General features: G+C 41.9%; 1 protein-coding gene across 1 annotated transcript in view; it reads left to right on the forward strand.

The window, feature by feature from the left end:
• LOC147683144 (uncharacterized) overlaps nucleotides 1-21,788 on the forward strand; it is a 454,065-nt gene that overhangs the window by 383,606 nt on the left and 48,671 nt on the right. The window contains exon 4 of the mRNA XM_086944791.1: nucleotides 487-614. Coding sequence (XP_086800917.1) covers nucleotides 487-614 — 128 coding nt within the window. The remainder of the gene's footprint in view (nucleotides 1-486; nucleotides 615-21,788) is intronic.

Raw genomic sequence — 21,788 nt, forward strand, 5'->3', positions numbered from 1 at the left:
GCGCACACATCAGCTGTTCCCAACTCGCAAGTGCTAGTCAGGTATGTCCGGTCCTTTAGCCCTCCGCAACAAACGGCACAAGCCGCGGCGGAACGGGCGGGGATGGAAGATGACAACAGCTGTTACCCTGATTAGCAAGCTAAAACGAAGCGCCTGTAAGTTTTGTGGAATTAGGTACAAAAACCAATTATGATCCTAACAGTTGGAGTAAAAATCTAAAATGAACACAAAGTGTCAATCTCAATGTGGCAAGACCTACCACTGAATTCCAGATATAATCAATCTGTAAGAAAATAACATGAAACATAATTTGCACAAGCACCAATGCATCTTGGACAAGTGTCCTTTCTTTAATATTTCATGCAAATTTTGCTGCAAGTTAAAAATATCTTGTGATACTTTTTTCTAAACTTCTAAAAAATGTCAAGTAACCTCTGTTTGGGCATTATTTGTACATGTGTCTGTTTCTCTGGGTTGTCATTACAGTTCGACTGATGGAATCTGTGCGGCGCATGGACATAAACATCCTTATGGCTTTTTTGCATACATCTGCTTCTGCAAATTCAAATGAGACCATTTTGTTATGTTGTAAAATCCTGGAACATCGAAAAAAGGTAACTGTGATTCTCCATTGCTTTACCGGGCATTCTAGGGAATAAGAGGCAATGTGCTTCATTTAAACATGTCATTGTCTCATGGTATGATATATTATGTATGTGAGAATTTCAGAGTATTTTATAATATGGCAGTAGAAGCCTTATCATGGAATACAGTCACAAAAACTGTCTTGGGTCCAGTCAAGCTTGTTTGTATCACCTTTGTTCAACCCTGGGTATCTGGGGCTTCGAGCAGCAAAGCTTGACACAGGAACTTAGTGTAAATCCTTTAACAGCACCAAACAATGGAATAAGAAAGTCACACAAGAGATACAACAATACTTTATGAAAATAGAACATATTTTTATACATTTTTAGAATCAAATTTCATTGGAGGTTCCAGAGATATGTATTTGGAAAACAATAAAAAAAAACTTTCAATACACCCACAAAACAGCACTGGTCAACAAAAGTTTGTAATTTTTTTTAAATGTTTAAAACAGTTAGTTTGTCAACTTTAGCCTGACTTAAGGTCACTTTGGGCAGTGACCTGGCCACCAGACCCTTTTTCAGTTCAGTTCCAGCCTTTAGAAAACAACCATCATAGAGGATAGTGAAGCGGTGGTTCCTATGCTGGGGATGCAGGCAGAAAAGATGTTCAAATATCATCCTGGAACTGTGCGGTCGACAAGGGTGAGCTGTGGGTGATTCCTTGGTGCATGGGTGAGGTGGGGCAACTTTGGCCACTGCATGTGAGGTCCCATGGCATCCTCTTTGTGACAGTCGAAGGCCAGCAGCGGCTGAGCTACTGTTCTCCCAACACAGCAATCACTGCGAATATCCTTGGTAGAGGCTAGTGTCCCTCTAAGGCAAGAAATCCTTTGATAGCAGTCCTGGGTCCAGCAGACTCGAGTGCAACTTTTGGCTACATCGGAGATGTCTCTAGGAGCACCCAACAGCAGTCAGTGGTGATTCCTCTGAAGAAGATACTGATTTGCCGGTTTCGGCTTTCTCAACTTTGTTATCCAGGTTTGAGGACAGTGTTTTCCTCTCCGTCCCTGCCTCCAACTTGTCTGCAGGAACAAAAGTCATCCTGCTCGAGTGTGTTGTCACCCTTTAAAGGGGGCATTTCCTTTGAGCCTGCCTTTTGGGCTAACACCTCAGTTGGCCTTTCTGGGAGAGGAGGTGACACCTCACTCTGCAGCAACTGCCTTTGTGCTTAAGCCTTGGAGTTGTTCACATGTCTCCCCAGGTGGGCAGAAGCTGTCTGTTGGCCCGGGCCTGCACAAAGCCACTGGACTAGCTAGGGCATAGAGTGTCAACTTTTTAGAAGCTGCTTAACTTTAACAGTGACATTAATTTCGATTTGGGCATCAAGTTGAATTTGTTGTAAGGTAATCCCATTCAGAAGTTAGCCGGACTAACTTTCCTCAGCAAAACAACAACTTTAAGGGTTTTGCTGCTAAGGCTATATAAACGTATATGTCTTGCTTAACAATATACAGCTCCCTGCCATAGGGGTCTATATGGCTTCCTTAGGGGTAATTACATATATCATTAAGGGAACGGGTGACTTTGCCATTAAAAGCAATGGGATAGTCAAACTAGCATTGTGAACACTACCCTTCTAGCCTGCAGTGGGAGATTGGTAGCCTTTTTGTCTTTTGTCACACTCTGCATCATATACTAGGGACTCACAAGTAAGTTAGTGCTTGCAAATTGGGGTCATCCAATTCAAGAAATCTTTTATAATGGGTCAGTACACTGGCACTGGGGTCAGGTTAACAGGCCTCAGTGCACTCTCAGAGTCAAAAAAAACAGCAACTAGTATTCAAATAGGAGCAAAAACTGGGGCAGGAACATGCAAAAAACCCGTTTCCTAATAGTGTAGGGTTGTAGTGTGATGTTTTTGGGCCCTTCGGTACTGCAAAGGACTGTGTGGTGTGAAGTAGAGTTGTATAAGGTTAGGTTGTCTTAGCTTTGCTCATGCTGTGCTGTAGTGCAGCTATGTGTGTTTTGTGGTGTTATGTTGTAGTATGATGCAGAGATGTGTTGTAATGCATTACATCGCTGTGTTGTGTTGCAAGTGCCTGGAATGACAGATTTTCATCTAAAACATCCATTAAGTATACATATTGATGTTGTACTTCATGGATGAGTCATTAGAGAAAACAGTATTGTAGCCTTTGTTTGAACATTTTAACTCTGTTCGGTCAGAGACTGTGGGAGAAAATGGCAGACACTAACCTCTCACCAAAACATTTCATGGCAAATTTTTTCTTGGAGTGAAGAAAGAACAGTTACACTGCTAATTTGCTGTAAAAATACTTCAGATCTTGGAGTCTACAACCTAGAACCAGAAAGACTGGATCATGCCAGGTATTCAAGATATCCCTGTAAAACAAATGTACATAACCTCATCGAAATGAAGATCATTTAACCACTCTGGTTAATCCAGAAATGTAACCAGAATCTTGCTTTGAGGGACTTATTGTGAAATACCCTGATCCTGATTACAGCAAATCTGTGAATGGAAAGCTCTCATGTTCAGCTACTTTTGTCCTTACAATAATATGTGGAGTGTCATCTAAAGGAGCCATTTGTGAGAAGTAAGAATGCATGGCTAGTTTCTACTCTGGATAGGGATAATTGAGAAAAATGTGGCACAAGGAAAAGGTCAATAATTGCAGGTCAAAAAAGACTATCATCCCTATTCACAAGAGTAGAAATACCTGCAAACGTGCAGATTTACTCTTAGACTTTGTAGTAACTTTACTGCTTTTGGCTATTCACCGTATCCACATGTAAAGTTACAACACAGTGGAAATGTGCATATCCTCGATCCCTGAAACTAGAGGGTGGAGGCAAATTTATAAGTGACTAGTTGCCTCTGGTAACGTTTCACACTTATTTCACCAGGGCAGAGTTCTCCCTATGTACAGTATTGGGGATTTTTAATCTTTAAAATAAGTTAATGAAAATATTTTAATGTATTTTATATGTTTTTTACACCTAAAAGAAATTAAAAATAAATTCTACAGCAATACTATCTTGAAAGTATGTTAAAATATTTCCTGTAAATATAATAAGCTATTACAAAATTATTTATTTAAAAAATCAACCAGACAGTAAAATGTATATTTTTATTTAATCTGAATTAAAAATACTAATTGTTTGTTGTTAAATGTATTTAAATTAAAATAACTGTAATTCATTTATATATATATATATATATATTATATTATATATATTATATATATATATATATATATATATATATATATATATATATATATATATATATATATATATATATATATATATATATATATATATATATATTCCAAACACACTGGGTTTTGCTGGGTACCTCCTCCCGTCGTCAGGTGGCGCGAAATTCGGCAAACCCGAAGCCGAAAGATTCAATTAACAATCCACAATTCTGCCAATAAGCAAGGTCGCGCACTCAAGGAGATTCAGTCAAAGGTATTTATTCACCGGAATTCGCTACGCGTTTCGACACACCAAGGTGTCTTGATCACACGATAACCTTTCCCCCGTGATGAACAATTTAAATACACAGTGAATGTTGTCAGGAATGGTAAACATAGAAGATGACAGCAAATCAAAACGGAGAGAGAGGACTAGATAAGCCAGTCCGAATCCCCAAATTAATATGTAAATATCAAGAAAGGACTAGCTAGGTTGTGTTTATAAAGGGAGACTCAGTACGTATGATGGCAAACCATTTGGTTTGGTTGTTAAGCCCTCACCCACCGACCTAGTCGGTGGCATGCTTCATCATCGGGCCCACCACAGTGACGCCGAATGCGTCCCGGGTGTGCTTCGACTCCAGATTACTGAGGAGCTGGTATACTTCTCTGAGTGTGCTGTGAGGGGGTGTATAAGAAAGTGATTTAAAAGCTATGCTGTAGGTCCCAGTGCCCGAGGGTATATAGAACTTTAATAGCTGGGCCCACGCTAGCGTATAAAAAGGCAAGCGGACGCGGTGGAGCGAATTATGAACTCCCGCGTCCTATGTGGTCGACATGTTTCAGCCAGGCCTTTTCTTGTTGTAAAAACTGGCTTTCCTCAGGACCAATGAGAGTGTGGGTTAAAAAATTAATATTAAGTGAAGTGATTATTAAAAATGTGTCGCACACGCTAAGGTGCTATACGTGTGTGGAGGGGGGTTCCCTCCGCTTTACTGTACACAAAACATAGAGGACGAAGACAGACGTACATGGTAAAGTCAGGTAAGTATATTTTATACCAAAAACACAACGCAATGCCGGCAAGTTTAAAGGTGTGTGAACGACCTCTACCGGCGGGATTCTAACGTGGCCATGAAATTATATGGCGACAGTGAGATATAAGGCGTTACTAAGCGAAGTGAAAGTGGTGGACTAAACAGCGGAAGATAGTCAATGAGTGAGAATGAAGCATAGGTAATTCTGTTTCCTCACACATGCTATTTGCTGTTAAAGCCTCAAAGGTCACCAGGCAGGGAAGAGCGGACCCTAAAAGTTTTTAGGGAAGCAGGGATTAGAACCTGTTGGGAGAGAAGGTTGCTTACCTATTGCGACGTGAAGGTTGTATCTCAGTACTTACGAGATTACCGGCCTCCGTGCTCCATGAACCTATAGTCCTGCTGCGGTGTCCCGAGTGAGTGGAGATCGGGAGCGTACTGATATTTATACTCGTTCAGGGAGGGCGGTACCTGCAGAGGGGTGGAGCAAGGGGAGTAGCTACGCATGTAGAATGATCAGTGTCAAGTGCTCATGGGCTACGCATGCGCAGAAGTGTATGATTGACGACCAGAAAAGTAAGGACAAGAATGACCGAACACAGGAGCACCATGAGGTGTGGCAAGAATATCAGTAAATTAACAGATCATTTCCTGTCGCACAACCATACTCCTAACGATTTTTCGTGGACAGTCATCGAGAAATTCGACAACTGCGATGAGAGAACTCTTCACACAAAAGAACAACGGTGGATTTACCGCCTTTCCACCCACTTGACTGGACTTAATGATTCCATACCATGGAATTCATTGAATTGCTGAGCCCTGTTTCCGTCTGGACTCGTGGCCCTGTCCCTTTCTGTAGTCCCTCTGTGCTACTCTTTCCAAATGTAAACAATCATACACTTCTGCGCATGCGTAGCCCATGAGCACTTGACACTGATCATTCTACATGCGTAGCTACTCCCCTTGCTCCACCCCTCTGCAGGTACCGCCCTTCCTGAACGAGTATAAATATCAGTACGCTCCCGATCTCCACTCACTCGGGACACCGCAGCAGGACTATAGGTTCATGGAGCACGGAGGCCGGTAATCTCGTAAGTACTGAGATACAACCTTCACGTCGCAATAGGTAAGCAACCTTCTCTCCCAACAGGTTCTAATCCCAATTTTAGGGTCCGCTCTTCCCTGCCTGGTGACCTTTGAGGCTTTAACAGCAAATAGCATGTGTGAGGAAACAGAATTACCTATGCTTCATTCTCACTCATTGACTATCTTCCGCTGTTTAGTCCACCACTTTCACTTCGCTTAGTAACGCCTTATATCTCACTGTCGCCATATAATTTCATGGCCACGTTAGAATCCCGCCGGTAGAGGTCGTTCACACACCTTTAAACTTGCCGGCATTGCGTTGTGTTTTTGGTATAAAATATACTTACCTGACTTTACCATGTACGTCTGTCTTCGTCCTCTATGTTTTGTGTACAGTAAAGCGGAGGGAACCCCCCTCCACACACGTATAGCACCTTAGCGTGTGCGACACATTTTTAATAATCACTTCACTTAATATTAATTTTTTCACCCACACTCTCATTGGTCCTGAGGAAAGCCAGTTTTTACAACAAGAAAAGGCCTGGCTGAAACATGTCGACCACATAGGACGCGGGAGTTCATAATTCGCTCCACCGCGTCCGCTTGCCTTTTTATACGCTAGCGTGGGCCCAGCTATTAAAGTTCTATATACCCTCGGGCACTGGGACCTACAGCATAGCTTTTAAATCACTTTCTTATACACCCCCTCACAGCACACTCAGAGAAGTATACCAGCTCCTCAGTAATCTGGAGTCGAAGCACACCCGGGACGCATTCGGCGTCACTGTGGTGGGCCCGATGATGAAGCATGCCACCGACTAGGTCGGTGGGTGAGGGCTTAACAACCAAACCAAATGGTTTGCCATCATACGTACTGAGTCTCCCTTTATAAACACAACCTAGCTAGTCCTTTCTTGATATTTACAAACATAGAAGATGTGCATTTCCCTCAATGCATACAAGGCAAATAATTGTCGGCCATATTGGAATGGGTAAATTGCAAAGCAAAACATGATTTAAATCTCAGTTATGAACAATTGCAATAAATGATTGTACATGCAAACTAGGAAAATTAACAAAGAATTTCATTGCGCCTAGTATGCTAAATTAAACAACTCATGTGGTAATACTGGACAATATGGTCTAAGTAAGCCATTTTAACGGACCATTGACCCCAGTAAATAATATACATAATACCCAGCTGGTAATTATTTGAATACCAATAAACGAGGTAGAACAGAACCAAGTGGTACGTTACCCTATTGGTACTCAGTTCATAGTTCCCAGGTAAGGAGCAAAATACATTCCAATAATATGTGCATTCGGTCTAGTGCCTTAGTGTCTGAAAAAATGGTACAGAAGCGAAAAAATGTCTCGCAGCCATCTATGTGAACCAGGAATATTATAAGTTCAAAAAAAGAAGAGGAAAAAAGTGCCCAAGGTGAGAGTCTTATCTTAAGCAGGGTGACGTGATATCTTCCATTCAAACTGGAGAAAGGAGGGGCCGTGGTGAAGTGAGGAAGTGAGTGCAGTCCCCCATCCTACTCTCCTGAAAGAGACATAACATAAACAAGATTAAAATGTTTTAAAATATATACAAGAGTATATCTGATACACAAAATATATTTGCAAGATATTTGAAATAAAGATCAGCTGTACACAGTGGGACATGAAGGCTGTCCTGCAGTAAACCTTTGCAGATAAGAATAAGCATTAATTACAGTCACAGTATGCATCTATTATTCGTTATATAGATGAGTTGCCAGTTCCTCATCCATGTTGTGCCCCCCCGGGTATCTAGTCTCGAGCTCCATGATCCATCTAGACTCCCTTTTACGGAGGGCCAGTTCCCTGTTGCTACCCCGTTTACCTATATTCACTTGTTCTACTGCGTAGTATCTTAGCAAGGAATTGTTGGAATTGTGGAAATCCTTAAAGTGTCTGGCTATGGGATATTTGGTATCTAAGTTGGTAATAGCTCTGAGATGCTCTAGGACTCTTTTTTTGGCCATACAGGTGGTGCTACCAACGTACCTGATATTGCAGGGGCATTCTAAGACATAGATGACATAGTTGGTGGTGCATGTGAGGAATTGCTTAATCTTTTTGCGTTCAGAGGTACCAGGGATAACTATATCTTTGACCATGACGCTGGCTTTACATGCTCGGCAATGCCCACATGGGTAGAAACCCTTAAGTCCTTCTATATGTTGAGTTTTGGTCTCAGTGATGTCCCCTTTGACCAAGATGTCTCTAAGGTTTCTACCTCTTCTGTATGTGATTTGTGGTCTTTTAGTGATTTGTGGGCCTATGATGTTGTCTGCTTGTAGTATTTTCCAGTTATCGTTAACGATTTTCTGGACTTTCCTGGATTGTTCGTGGAAGGTGGTAATGATTCTGGTGTCAGTGGGGGCAGACTCATTTTTAGTTTTGGGTGTCAGAGTACTTGATCTCTCTATCTCTTTGACCTTTTTGACAGCTTTGGTAAGGACCCATTCAGGGTAGCCTCGTTCTCTGAATCTAGACAACATGGTTTCTTGTTCTTTAGCGAAACTGTCAGGGCAGCTACAATTTCTCCTTGCTCTTAAAAGCTCACCGTATGGTATACTCCATTTCAAGGGATCTGGGTGGGCGCTAAGAGCATGGAGTAAGCTGTTCCCTGATGTTTCCTTCCTATGAAGTTTGGATGTTAAGTGCCCATCAATGATTTCTATGATGGTGTCCAGAAATTCTACACTGTTGTTACTGATGTTATAAGTCAGAGTTATGTTGTAGCTGTTAGAATTCAATTTGGCAATGAACTGTACAGCTTCTGCCTCCGTGCCCTGCCATATGATGAATAAATCATCGATATACCTAATCCAGGTTTGGACTTTGGTGAAATCTGACTCAAAATGTCCTCTTATTTCCTCCTCCCATTTACCTAGAAACAAATTAGCAAAATTGGGAGGAAATGCAGACCCCATGGCCGCACCTCTAGTTTGTTTATAGAGTGACCCGTCAAATAGGAAGATGTTGTTTTTGAGACATAATATCATCATGTTAATAAGCATGCATGTATGGTCTCTGTATCCTATGTCCCTTTGTTTGAGGAAATGGTAACAGGCCTCTATGCCCTGGACATGGTCAATTATGGTGTACAAAGCATTTACATCCATAGTGATGAGAAATGCTCCTTCTTTCCATACAATATTTTCGATTTTATTTAAAAAATCCGTAGTATCCCTGGTGTAAGATGGGAGAAGACAGACATATTCACGTAGGAAGTGATCAATGTATACCGATAGGTTCTCATTGATACTTCCTATGGAAGAAATGATGGGCCTCCCAGGAGGTTGATTAACATCTTTATGAACCTTGGGGAGAAGGTAGAAAATGGGCATCTTGGGGTAATCTTTTTTAAGGAAACAAAATTCCTGCCATGAAAGGAGTCCCTCATTTCTCCATTCCAGTAAAGAATCCCAAGTTTCAGTAATACTGGAATTGTATTCTTCAGAATTAGACTTACAGTAAAAAGTACTTCCTTCTAATTGTCTAAGGGCTTCAGTGATGTATAAATCTCTACCCCACAAAACAATGTTACCCCCTTTATCAGAGGGCCTAAGGATGATGTTTTTATCATCTGCAAGTGAGAAGATAAAATCTATTTGTTCTTTAGATAGGTTGAAATTAGCTACTGCTGTTCTAGTCTGTTTATGTTTGAGTTTGATTAGTTCCCTGGTTACTACTTCATGAAATGTATCGATCGCATCGTGTGGTAGTATGGGAAAGAAAATAGATTTGGGTTTAAAAGAAGTACATGCAGCCCTGTCAGTTCTCGTATCTCTAACTCCTATTATAGAGATATCTTGTTGGCTATTCCCGGGCACTTCAGCCAAGGAATATACATCTTGGAGAGTGTCGAGGTCACCAACAGTAAGCTCAGGAAGACCTTCTTCTAATGCAATTTCAGGTTCAATATTATTAAGTCTTAAAGAATGCCATTTTTTCAATTTCATCTTACGGACAAATTTGAACATGTCCACCCTAGTACCAGCATAGTCAAAAAGTTCAGTGGGGCAAAATGTTAGTCCCAAGCATAGGGTTCGTTTTTCTTTCAAAGTTAGTGATCTAGATGATAAGTTAATTATAGTTTTGTTTACCGTTGTGTCATCCATGATTATCTCCTTTTTCTGTAGCCACCTCTTTTGGTTCCCACTGGCTTTTTGTTGTTTCCTTCGTCTCTGCTGGAGCTTGATGCGTCTCTGGCGTGATCTCCCCGTCCTCTTGCTCTTCCCCTTGGTCTGCCCCGTGTTGCTCTTGTCTGGAAGGATTGTTGTTGAGTTGTTTCTGTTTCCTTCTTGCGCCGGGTTCTGAGGACTCTGAATTCGTCTAAAAAAACTCGCCGGTCTTTTGGTTACTTCAGTTTCAGACAGGGTGCTTGTAGTTTTCCTTGAACCATCTGTATCTGACCCACTTGTATTGCTCGGTGTTGCGATTTCAACCCTGGTTTCTGTATTGTCAGATGCTTGTGTTTGTGGGGTAGTTTGCTTATATAGATAGTCATATTTGGGGCTGTATGTGAGGATTCTTCCACTATCATAATCCCCACAGTCTCTGTGCAGTTTAGGCTGCTTTCGGTATTTGATGTCATCCTCATGGTTTTTGAGTCGGCCTTTCAGTTCATCCATGAATTTATTTATTATATCCTGATCTCTGCTGTTCTTGAACTCTTCTTCTAGCTCTTTAATTTGTTTCAATATTTCTTCTCGATCCTCCCATGCATATTTTATCAGTATGCATAGCATGTTTTTGCTACTAGCTGCTGAGTTCTGTGCCCATTCCTCGAGCATTTTCGTGTTAGGTGATTCATGGGATGGTGTAATGTAAATCCTGAGGCCTCGTGGGACCATCTCTTTTTCTACGTAATCTTGTAAAGAGGTGGCTTCCCACCATCTTGCGCTCTCCTGTTTTTTGAGCTTTTCGTATTTTCTCAATTGCATATTAAGGGGATTGGTGTTAGGTCTCTCCATTATTGCAGCCCCTCCTCCCCCTTTGCCCGGTGCTCTGGCAAAAAGGGCTACTGCCTCCTTCCGTCTTTCTCCCTCTTCTTCCATCATGTAGTTGTTTTTGCCACTGTGAGCTGACTGCACTGATCTTGCACAGTTAAACCAACGCTAGGCACTGATGGTAACAATCCGGTGATAAAACGGAAAAGCTTGCCGTTTTGTACGCTATCAAGGACTAGAGTCTCTAAACTGAATCTCCTCCTGCTTGATTAAGCTGTTCCTGATGCCGCTTATGTCCCCACAGATAGTACACCTCGAGAATTACGGAGATTAAAAAAGTCCCAATTGCGACTTTCTCGGGTTGATAGTTGTCTCCGTCTAGAGATCCCCTACTCAACCGGGGCAGCACACTCTCCTCGCACGCCCCCGGTCTCGGAGGAGAACAGGCACGGGAATGCCGGCTCCCCCCTCAACACGGCGGCGAACACAGAAAGGCTTACCCGTACGGGAGCTGGAGGCGGTACTTCTCCGGGGTGGTTCCAGATAAAAGTTGTAGGTGGTTTCCGCGGCCGGCACTGGGTCCCTCCGTAAAGTATTCCAAACACACTGGGTTTTGCTGGGTACCACCTCCCGTCGTCAGGTGGCGCGAAATTCGGCAAACCCGAAGCCGAAAGATTCAATTAACAATCCACAATTCTGCCAATAAGCAAGGTCGCGCACTCAAGGAGATTCAGTCAAAGGTATTTATTCACCGGAATTCGCTACGCGTTTCGACACACCAAGGTGTCTTGATCACACGATAACCTTTCCCCCGTGATGAACAATTTAAATACACAGTGAATGTTGTCAGGAATGGTAAACATAGAAGATGTGCATTTCCCTCAATGCATACAAGGCAAATAATTGTCGGCCATATTGGAATGGGTAAATTGCAAAGCAAAACATGATTTAAATCTCAGTTATGAACAATTGCAATAAATGATTGTACATGCAAACTAGGAAAATTAACAAAGAATTTCATTGCGCCTAGTATGCTAAATTAAACAACTCATGTGGTAATACTGGACAATATGGTCTAAGTAAGCCATTTTAACGGACCATTGACCCCAGTAAATAATATACATAATACCCAGCTGGTAATTATTTGAATACCAATAAACGAGGTAGAACAGAACCAAGTGGTACGTTACCCTATTGGTACTCAGTTCATAGTTCCCAGGTAAGGAGCAAAATACATTCCAATAATATGTGCATTCGGTCTAGTGCCTTAGTGTCTGAAAAAATGGTACAGAAGCGAAAAAATGTCTCGCAGCCATCTATGTAAACCAGGAATATTATAAGTTCAAAAAAAGAAGAGGCACTTTTTTCCTCTTCTTTTTTTGAACTTATAATATTCCTGGTTTACATAGATGGCTGCGAGACATTTTTTCGCTTCTGTACCATTTTTTCAGACACTAAGGCACTAGACCGAATGCACATATTATTGGAATGTATTTTGCTCCTTACCTGAGAACTATGAACTGAGTACTAATAGGGTAACGTACCACTTGGTTCTGTTCTACCTCGTTTATTGGTATTCAAATAATTACCAGCTGGGTATTATGTATATTATTTACTGGGGTCAATGGTCCGTTAAAATGGCTTACTTAGACCATATTGTCCAGTATTACCACATGAGTTGTTTAATTTAGCATACTAGGCGCAATGAAATTCTTTGTTAATTTTCCTAGTTTGCATGTACAATCATTTATTGCAATTGTTCATAACTGAGATTTAAATCATGTTTTGCTTTGCAATTTACCCATTCCAATATGGCCGACAATTATTTGCCTTGTATGCATTGAGGGAAATGCACATCTTCTATGTTTACCATTCCTGACAACATTCACTGTGTATTTAAATTATTCATCACGGGGGAAAGGTTATCGTGTGATCAAGACACCTTGGTGTGTCGAAACGCGTAGCGAATTCCGGTGAATAAATACCTTTGACTGAATCTCCTTGAGTGCGCGACCTTGCTTATTGGCAGAATTGTGGATTGTTAATTGAATCTTTCGGCTTCGGGTTTGCCGAATTTCGCGCCACCTGACGACGGGAGGAGGTACCCAGCAAAACCCAGTGTGTTTGGAATACTTTACGGAGGGACCCAGTGCCGGCCGCGGAAACCACCTACAACTTTTATCTGGAACCACCCCGGAGAAGTACCGCCTCCAGCTCCTGTACGGGTAAGCCTTTCTGTGTTCGCCGCCATGTTGAGGGGGGAGCCGGCATTCCCGTGCCTGTTCTCCTCCGAGACCGGGGGCGTGCGAGGAGAGTGTGCTGCCCCGGTTGAGTGGGGGATCTCTAGATGGAGACAACTATCGACCCGAGAAAGTCGCAATTGGGACTTTTTTAATCTCCGTAATTCTCGAGGTGTACTATCTGTGGGGACATAAGCGGCATCAGGAACTGCTTAATCAAGCAGGAGGAGATTCAGTTTAGAGACTCTAGTCCTTGATAGCGTACAAAACGGCAAGCTTTTCCGTTTTATCACCGGATTGTTACCATCAGTGCCTAGCGTTGGTTTAACTGTGCAAGATCAGTGCAGTCAGCTCACAGTGGCAAAAACAACTACATGATGGAAGAAGAGGGAGAAAGACGGAAGGAGGCACTAGCCCTTTTTGCCAGAGCACCGGGCAAAGGGGGAGGAGGGGCTGCAATAATGGAGAGACCTAACACCAATCCCCTTAATATGCAATTGAGAAAATACGAAAAGCTCAAAAAACAGGAGAGCGCAAGATGGTGGGAAGCCACCTCTTTACAAGATTACGTAGAAAAAGAGATGGTCCCACGAGGCCTCAGGATTTACATTACACCATCCCATGAATCACCTAACACGAAAATGCTCGAGGAATGGGCACAGAACTCAGCAGCTAGTAGCAAAAACATGCTATGCATACTGATAAAATATGCATGGGAGGATCGAGAAGAAATATTGAAACAAATTAAAGAGCTAGAAGAAGAGTTCAAGAACAGCAGAGATCAGGATATAATAAATAAATTCATGGATGAACTGAAAGGCCGACTCAAAAACCATGAGGATGACATCAAATACCGAAAGCAGCGCAAACTGCACAGAGACTGTGGGGATTATGATAGTGGAAGAATCCTCACATACAGCCCCAAATATGACTATCTATATAAGCAAACTACCCCACAAACACAAGCATCTGACAATACAGAAACCAGGGTTGAAATCGCAACACCGAGCAATACAAGTGGGTCAGATACAGATGGTTCAAGAAAAACTACAAGCACCCTGTCTGAAACTGAAGTAACCAAAAGACCGGCGAGTATTTTAGACGAATTCAGAGTCCTCAGAACCCGGCGCAAGAAGGAAACAGAAACAACTCAACAACAATCCTTCCAGACAAGAGCAACACGGGGCAGACCAAGGGGAAGAGCAAGAGGACGGGGAGATCACGCCAGAGACGCATCAAGCTCCAGCAGAGACGAAGGAAACAACAAAAAGCCAGTGGGAACCAAAAGAGGTGGCTACAGAAAAAGGAGATAATCATGGATGACACAACGGTAAACAAAACTATAATTAACTTATCATCTAGATCACTAACTTTGAAAGAAAAACGAACCCTATGCTTGGGACTAACATCTTGCCCCACTGAACTTTTTGACTATGCTGGTACTAGGGTGGACATGTTCAAATTTGTCCGTAAGATGAAATTGAAAAAATGGCATTCTTTAAGACCTAATAATATTGAACCTGAAATTGCATTAGAAGAAGGTCTTCCTGAGCTTACTGTTGGTGACCTCGACACTCTCCAAGATGTATATTCCTTGGCTGAAGTGCCCGGGAATAGCCAACAAGATATCTCTATAATAGGAGTTAGAGATACGAGAACTGACAGGGCTGCATGTACTTCTTTTAAACCCAAATCTATTTTCTTTCCCATACTACCACACGATGCGATCGATACATTTCATGAAGTAGTAACCAGGGAACTAATCAAACTCAAACATAAACAGACTAGAACAGCAGTAGCTAATTTCAACCTATCTAAAGAACAAATAGATTTTATCTTCTCACTTGCAGATGATAAAAACATCATCCTTAGGCCCTCTGATAAAGGGGGTAACATTGTTTTGTGGGGTAGAGATTTATACATCACTGAAGCCCTTAGACAATTAGAAGGAAGTACTTTTTACTGTAAGTCTAATTCTGAAGAATACGATTCCAGTATTACTGAAACTTGGGATTCTTTACTGGAATGGAGAAATGAGGGACTCCTTTCATGGCAGGAATTTTGTTTCCTTAAAAAAGATTACCCCAAGATGCCCATTTTCTACCTTCTCCCCAAGGTTCATAAAGATGTTAATCAACCTCCTGGGAGGCCCATCATTTCTTCCATAGGAAGTATCAATGAGAACCTATCGGTATACATTGATCACTTCCTACGTGAATATGTCTGTCTTCTCCCATCTTACACCAGGGATACTACGGATTTTTTAAATAAAATCGAAAATATTGTATGGAAAGAAGGAGCATTTCTCATCACTATGGATGTAAATGCTTTGTACACCATAATTGACCATGTCCAGGGCATAGAGGCCTGTTACCATTTCCTCAAACAAAGGGACATAGGATACAGAGACCATACATGCATGCTTATTAACATGATGAAATTATGTCTCAAAAACAACATCTTCCTATTTGACGGGTCACTCTATAAACAAACTAGAGGTGCGGCCATGGGGTCTGCATTTTCTCCCAATTTTGCTAATTTGTTTCTAGGTAAATGGGAGGAGGAAATAAGAGGACATTTTGAGTCAGATTTCACCAAAGTCCAAACCTGGATTAGGTATATCGATGATTTATTCATCATATGGCAGGGCACGGAGGCAGAAGCTGTACAGTTCATTGCCAAATTGAATTCTAACAGCTACAACATAACTCTGACTTATAACATCAGTAACAACAGTGTAGAATTTCTGGACACCATCATAGAAATCATTGATGGGCACTTAACATCCAAACTTCATAGGAAGGAAACATCAGGGAACAGCTTACTCCATGCTCTTAGCGCCCACCCAGATCCCTTGAAATGGAGTATACCATACGGTGAGCTTTTAAGAGCAAGGAGAAATTGTAGCTGCCCTGACAGTTTCGCTAAAGAACAAGAAACCATGTTGTCTAGATTCAGAGAACGAGGCTACCCTGAATGGGTCCTTACCAAAGCTGTCAAAAAGGTCAAAGAGATAGAGAGATCAAGTACTCTGACACCCAAAACTAAAAATGAGTCTGCCCCCACTGACACCAGAATCATTACCACCTTCCACGAACAATCCAGGAAAGTCCAGAAAATCGTTAACGATAACTGGAAAATACTACAAGCAGACAACATCATAGGCCCACAAATCACTAAAAGACCACAAATCACATACAGAAGAGGTAGAAACCTTAGAGACATCTTGGTCAAAGGGGACATCACTGAGACCAAAACTTAACATATAGAAGGACTTAAGGGTTTCTACCCATGTGGGCATTGCCGAGCATGTAAAGCCAGCGTCATGGTCAAAGATATAGTTATCCCTGGTACCTCTGAACGCAAAAAGATTAAGCAATTCCTCACATGCACCACCAACTATGTCATCTATGTCTTAGAATGCCCCTGCAATATCAGGTACGTTGGTAGCACCACCTGCATGGCCAAAAAAAGAGTCCTAGAGCATCTCAGAGCTATTACCAACTTAGATACCAAATATCCCATAGCCAGACACTTTAAGGATTTCCACAATTCCAACAATTCCTTGCTAAGATACTACGCAGTAGAACAAGTGAATATAGGTAAACGGGGTGGCAACAGGGAACTGGCCCTCCGTAAAAGGGAGTCTAGATGGATCATGGAGCTCGAGACTAGATACCCGGGGGGCACAACATGGATGAGGAACTGGCAACTCATCTATATAACGAATAATAGATGCATACTGTGACTGTAATTAATGCTTATTCTTATCTGCAAAGGTTTACTGCAGGACAGCCTTCATGTCCCACTGTGTACAGCTGATCTTTATTTCAAATATCTTGCAAATATATTTTGTGTATCAGATATACTCTTGTATATATTTTAAAACATTTTAAACTTGTTTATGTTATGTCTCTTTCAGGAGAGTAGGATGGGGGACTGCACTCACTTCCTCACTTCACCACGGCCCCTCCTTTCTCCAGTTTGAATGGAAGATATCACGTCACCCTGCTTAAGATAAGACTCTCACCTTGGGCACTTTTTTCCTCTTCTTTTTTTGAACTTATAATATTCCTGGTTTACATAGATGGCTGTGAGACATTTTTTCGCTTCTGTACCATTTTTTCAGACACTAAGGCACTGGACCGAATGCACATATTATTGGAATGTATTTTGCTCCTTACCTGGGAACTATGAACTGAGTACCAATAGGGTAACGTACCACTTGGTTCTGTTCTACCTCGTTTATTGGTATTCAAATAATTACCAGCTGGGTATTATGTATATTATTTACTGGGGTCAATGGTCCGTTAAAATGGCTTACTTAGACCATATTGTCCAGTATTACCACATGAGTTGTTTAATTTAGCATACTAGGCGCAATGAAATTCTTTGTTAATTTTCCTAGTTTGCATGTACAATCATTTATTGCAATTGTTCATAACTGAGATTTAAATCATGTTTTGCTTTGCAATTTACCCATTCCAATATGGCCGACAATTATTTGCCTTGTATGCATTGAGGGAAATGCACATCTTCTATGTTTACCATTCCTGACAACATTCACTGTGTATTTAAATTGTTCATCACGGGGGAAAAGTTATCGTGTGATCAAGACACCTTGGTGTGTCGAAACGCGTAGCGAATTCCGGTGAATAAATACCTTTGACTGAATCTCCTTGAGTGCGCGACCTTGCTTATTGGCAGAATTGTGGATTGTTAATATATATATATATATATATTTCCGAGCAATTCAAAAAGAACACCACACTCTTCTCGGATGTTGTTTAATCCATCTCAGTAAAACTTCCTCAACTTTGGTGAGGAAGTTTTACTGAGATGGATTAAACAGCTTTAAAACATCCGAGAAGAGTGCGGTGTTCTTTTTGAATTGCTCGGAAATAATTTACGAGTCTTGTCCTTGACTCGTCACCTGCACCTGCTTGCCGGCCGCTACTCCTCCAGCAAGGGACGATTGCTTTGGAGAATATATATATATATATATATCCTTTTTCACGAGACGAGAGGCCAAAAGAAACAACGAGGAAAATAAAGAACACAAAGAATGTGGTAAATCTTTCAAACCGATCTATTTCTGATGTTGAGTTTGATGCTTTAAGTTTTGGTCTATCATTTTGTCCCACTTCTGATTTTTCTTATTCTCAAGAAAGAATAGACTTGTACAAATTTACACGTAAATTAAGGCTTCGCAAATGGCACAAGTTAAAAGCCAGAAATACTGTACCACTGTTATGGCAGAGTTTTTGGCTTTATTTAGCAGTGATATAGATCATTAGTCTTGCTCGCATCTAGTATAGGTATTCTTAGCCTGTGTTGGCCCTTTTAAGCCCTTTTTCCAGATCTAGAAGAGGATAGTTGCTTAATATGCCTTTATTCTTGACTTTAACCTGTCTATTGCCTATTGGCTTTGACATATTAGACACTTTGGTATGGTTTAGGTAGGTATTCTGACAGAGCTAAGGAGCATTTCACCCCTTTCAGGCCTACAGGCCTAAAGCTAGAGAGACTCCATCTTGATGGAAGCAGAGAGGCTTTTCAGGGCAAAAGCAATGTTTATAGTTAAGGCTGTTTTGTGCTAGAGGAAAATCCAGTTAGGACTGCTTCTTATCCGAGAAATGTGTTTTTCTCTTGGGCCCAGACGTAACAAGCAGATGGCCACTGCGGTTGCGTGGAAGCCTGGGAGCTGGCACAGGAATTCGGTAGGAGACAGCCCTCCGGTGGAAATTTCCATGAGGGGAGAGGAATCCATAATAGCGAGCTACAGGAGAGGAGGAGTGTTCAGTTCAGTTTTGGAAGTCAGTGCAGCGTGGTGTGCAGTTCAGCGTGGTGCTCAGAACAGCTTGGAGCACAGGACTGCTGGGAGCCCAGAACAGCTTGGAGCTCCGAATAGCTTGCAGAGAGAGAGAGGATGTCTGCTGGGAGCTGCAGAATAGAGTGCAGTTCTTGAATGGAGAAAGAAGGCAGACGATTGCTGAAGATGAGGAGAGAGACAGCAGTGCAGAGAGCATCAAAGAAGGCTGTCAGCTGGAGCAACTGAACCAGAGGCGTGGTGATGTGGTGAAGGAGGGAGAGACAGAGAGAGCCCTAATCCCACCAGAGGCAGAGAGAGAGCCCTAATCCCACCAGAGGCAGAGAGAGAAATCTTCCTTCTAATAGGTGAGGTAGTCTGAATTAGTTACATTTACACTTTATGTCTAATCTTTTCCCTTTCAGCGGAGTGTTCCTGTTATGTGTAATCCTTCTCTTTCAAGCGGTGTGTTCTACCTATAGTCTTTGTCATATCTGTGTGAAGGTTTATATTGTACTAATAATAAATGACCCCATTAATTAGTGAATTAGTGTGCATGAGTTCTTTTATGATAAAGTTATCCTGGCTTCAAGCCAGTTGCTGTTGAGCCACTGATGGATAAGAGGGGTAGGAGCGCTTAAATCAAAGAACAACTCTATCACATAGTGTGTATATCTTTGTCCTCATACAGTAAGAATAATCTTTCCTGGTAAGTATTACTGTTTGAACAGATGCTGCCCCTGATCAGGTAAGTAATAGTGAGGGAGAGAGGAGACTTGCAACCAAGGGACTAAGTTAGTACACCATCCCATAATATTATTGTAGTAGCAGACCCTTAGTGAAGAGACTTCCCAATATATATATATATATGTATAGGTGTTCATAGGAATGTGGTCGTCGTTGATATGCGGCGTTAGTGACAACACTGGGTGGGAGACCAGTGCTAATACCCACCGGATTGTGGCTTGAATAAGTGAGAACGCCAGGGAGGATACTGGCGCTTAGTTTCGCCAGATTGCGAACAGCTTGGAAAAGGGAGCATTGGGTTCTGCAGGCCCGTGTGTAGACACACCGGATTGTGTGTCATATCTGCCCTAGGGTAGAACGGTCTGGGTCAGGGTGGCCGCGAGACCAACTGATGTGAATAAGTGTGGTGTAGGGTATGGATATCCCTAGTAATCAGTGAGTATTCTTAGTATCCCTATAGATTTAGTGGTGTTCTTAATAATATGAGCTTGTATATTGCGAGTTCCCCATCCTCAGGTAGGTACCAGGTGCCTGGATATAGGTGGTCCTGGGGAGGGAAGGTGAGTACGTTCTGGCTGGGTTGGAGGGGCCCCTGGGGGCTGATCCCACCTACTCAGAAAATCCAGCCGTAACATCTGGCGTAGTCGAACAGTTTACGAAACCTGTGTGCCTGGCCATGTGCTTAGAGAGTTGCCCATGTGTTGTGTGGGAGTACTCAGAAAAGCCAGACATTACATCTGGCGTAGTCGGCTGCTTACGAATTCTGTGTGCCTGGCCATGTGCTTAGATTGTCTCCCATGTGTTGTGTGGGAGTGCCCTGAGCGCCAGACATAACATCTGGCGTAGTCGAACAGTTTACGAAACCTGTGTGCCTGGCCATGTGCTTAGAGAGTTTCCCATGTGTTCTGAGGGAATGCCCTGAACGCTGGTTCCATCTGGCGTAATGTTGCAGTTTATGTAGCCTGTTAGACCTATTGGCTTGAACAGTTGCAACGTGAGGAGATTGCATTACATCATGGCATTTGGTTTATTCAGGGTGGAAGGAATGGTTTTCATCTTGGTGTTTAAACTGTCAGAGTTGAAGGGTGGCATTACATGAGGAAGCCAGTTACATCTATGTGATGGTCTAATTGTATTAATGTGTGTAAAAAATGCTTTTAAATTGCCCATTCAATTGCTTGCTGCATCTGCTTATGCTGTGCAATGTGAAATGTGTTTATTGTAATATGATCTGTGAAGTTTTTGAATATAGCTCCTTGTAAATATGACTTGTGAATAGCGCCATATTAATGTGGCTTGTGAGGTGCAGGTTCTCATGTTGATTTATTGTGTTCCTTGTGCATTGCGCCTTGGATACATTGTTTGTGAAAAGCTTGTCTTGTAAATATGACTTGTGAATAGCGCCATATTATTGTGGCTTGTGAGGTGCATGTTCTCATGTTGATCTGCTGTGTTCCTTGTGCATTGCGCCTTGGAAATGTTGTTTGTGAAAGGTTTGTCTTGTAAATATGGCTTGTGAATAGCGCCATGTGGTCATGGCTTGGACAGGGCATGTTATCATTACGTTTGGCAGGAGGGAGCTGGATCTCTCTCGGGTGCTTGGGGATAACGTTTTTGAAAATATGTGTACGTGTCATCTGTAAACGTGAAGAAATGTGCTATTGATTTTCCCATGTATAAATGGACGTTGGGAAAGGATTCTGCTTGAGCTGCCAAAGGGTTAATATCTTGAGTTGAGATGGCAGGCTTTATTTTTTACATGCTGTCAACATGCATGGTTATCTGACCTGACTATAAAAGTCAGTGAATTATTTTAAGGATTATTTGATGGTTTGATTTTGACTTTTTTTTTTGATTCCTTGGTCAGCCTATGTGTTTTGTCAGTTTCTTGACGGAAAGGTAACATCTTGTGTTTTGAGAAGGGTTCTGTTCATTTCACATTCCTTTTGAAATGCGTCTACGTATTTGTGTGGGTTCACCTTGGAACTGATGTGGTTATAAATCAACCTTACGGAGAAAGCTGTGTTCTTTTAAAATGAGTGAAATGTTAAAAAGATAGCCCGTTAGAGT

Source organism: Lissotriton vulgaris, chromosome 11 (assembly GCF_964263255.1).
Source record: "Lissotriton vulgaris chromosome 11, aLisVul1.2, whole genome shotgun sequence".
Taxonomy (NCBI): domain Eukaryota; kingdom Metazoa; phylum Chordata; class Amphibia; order Caudata; family Salamandridae; genus Lissotriton; species Lissotriton vulgaris.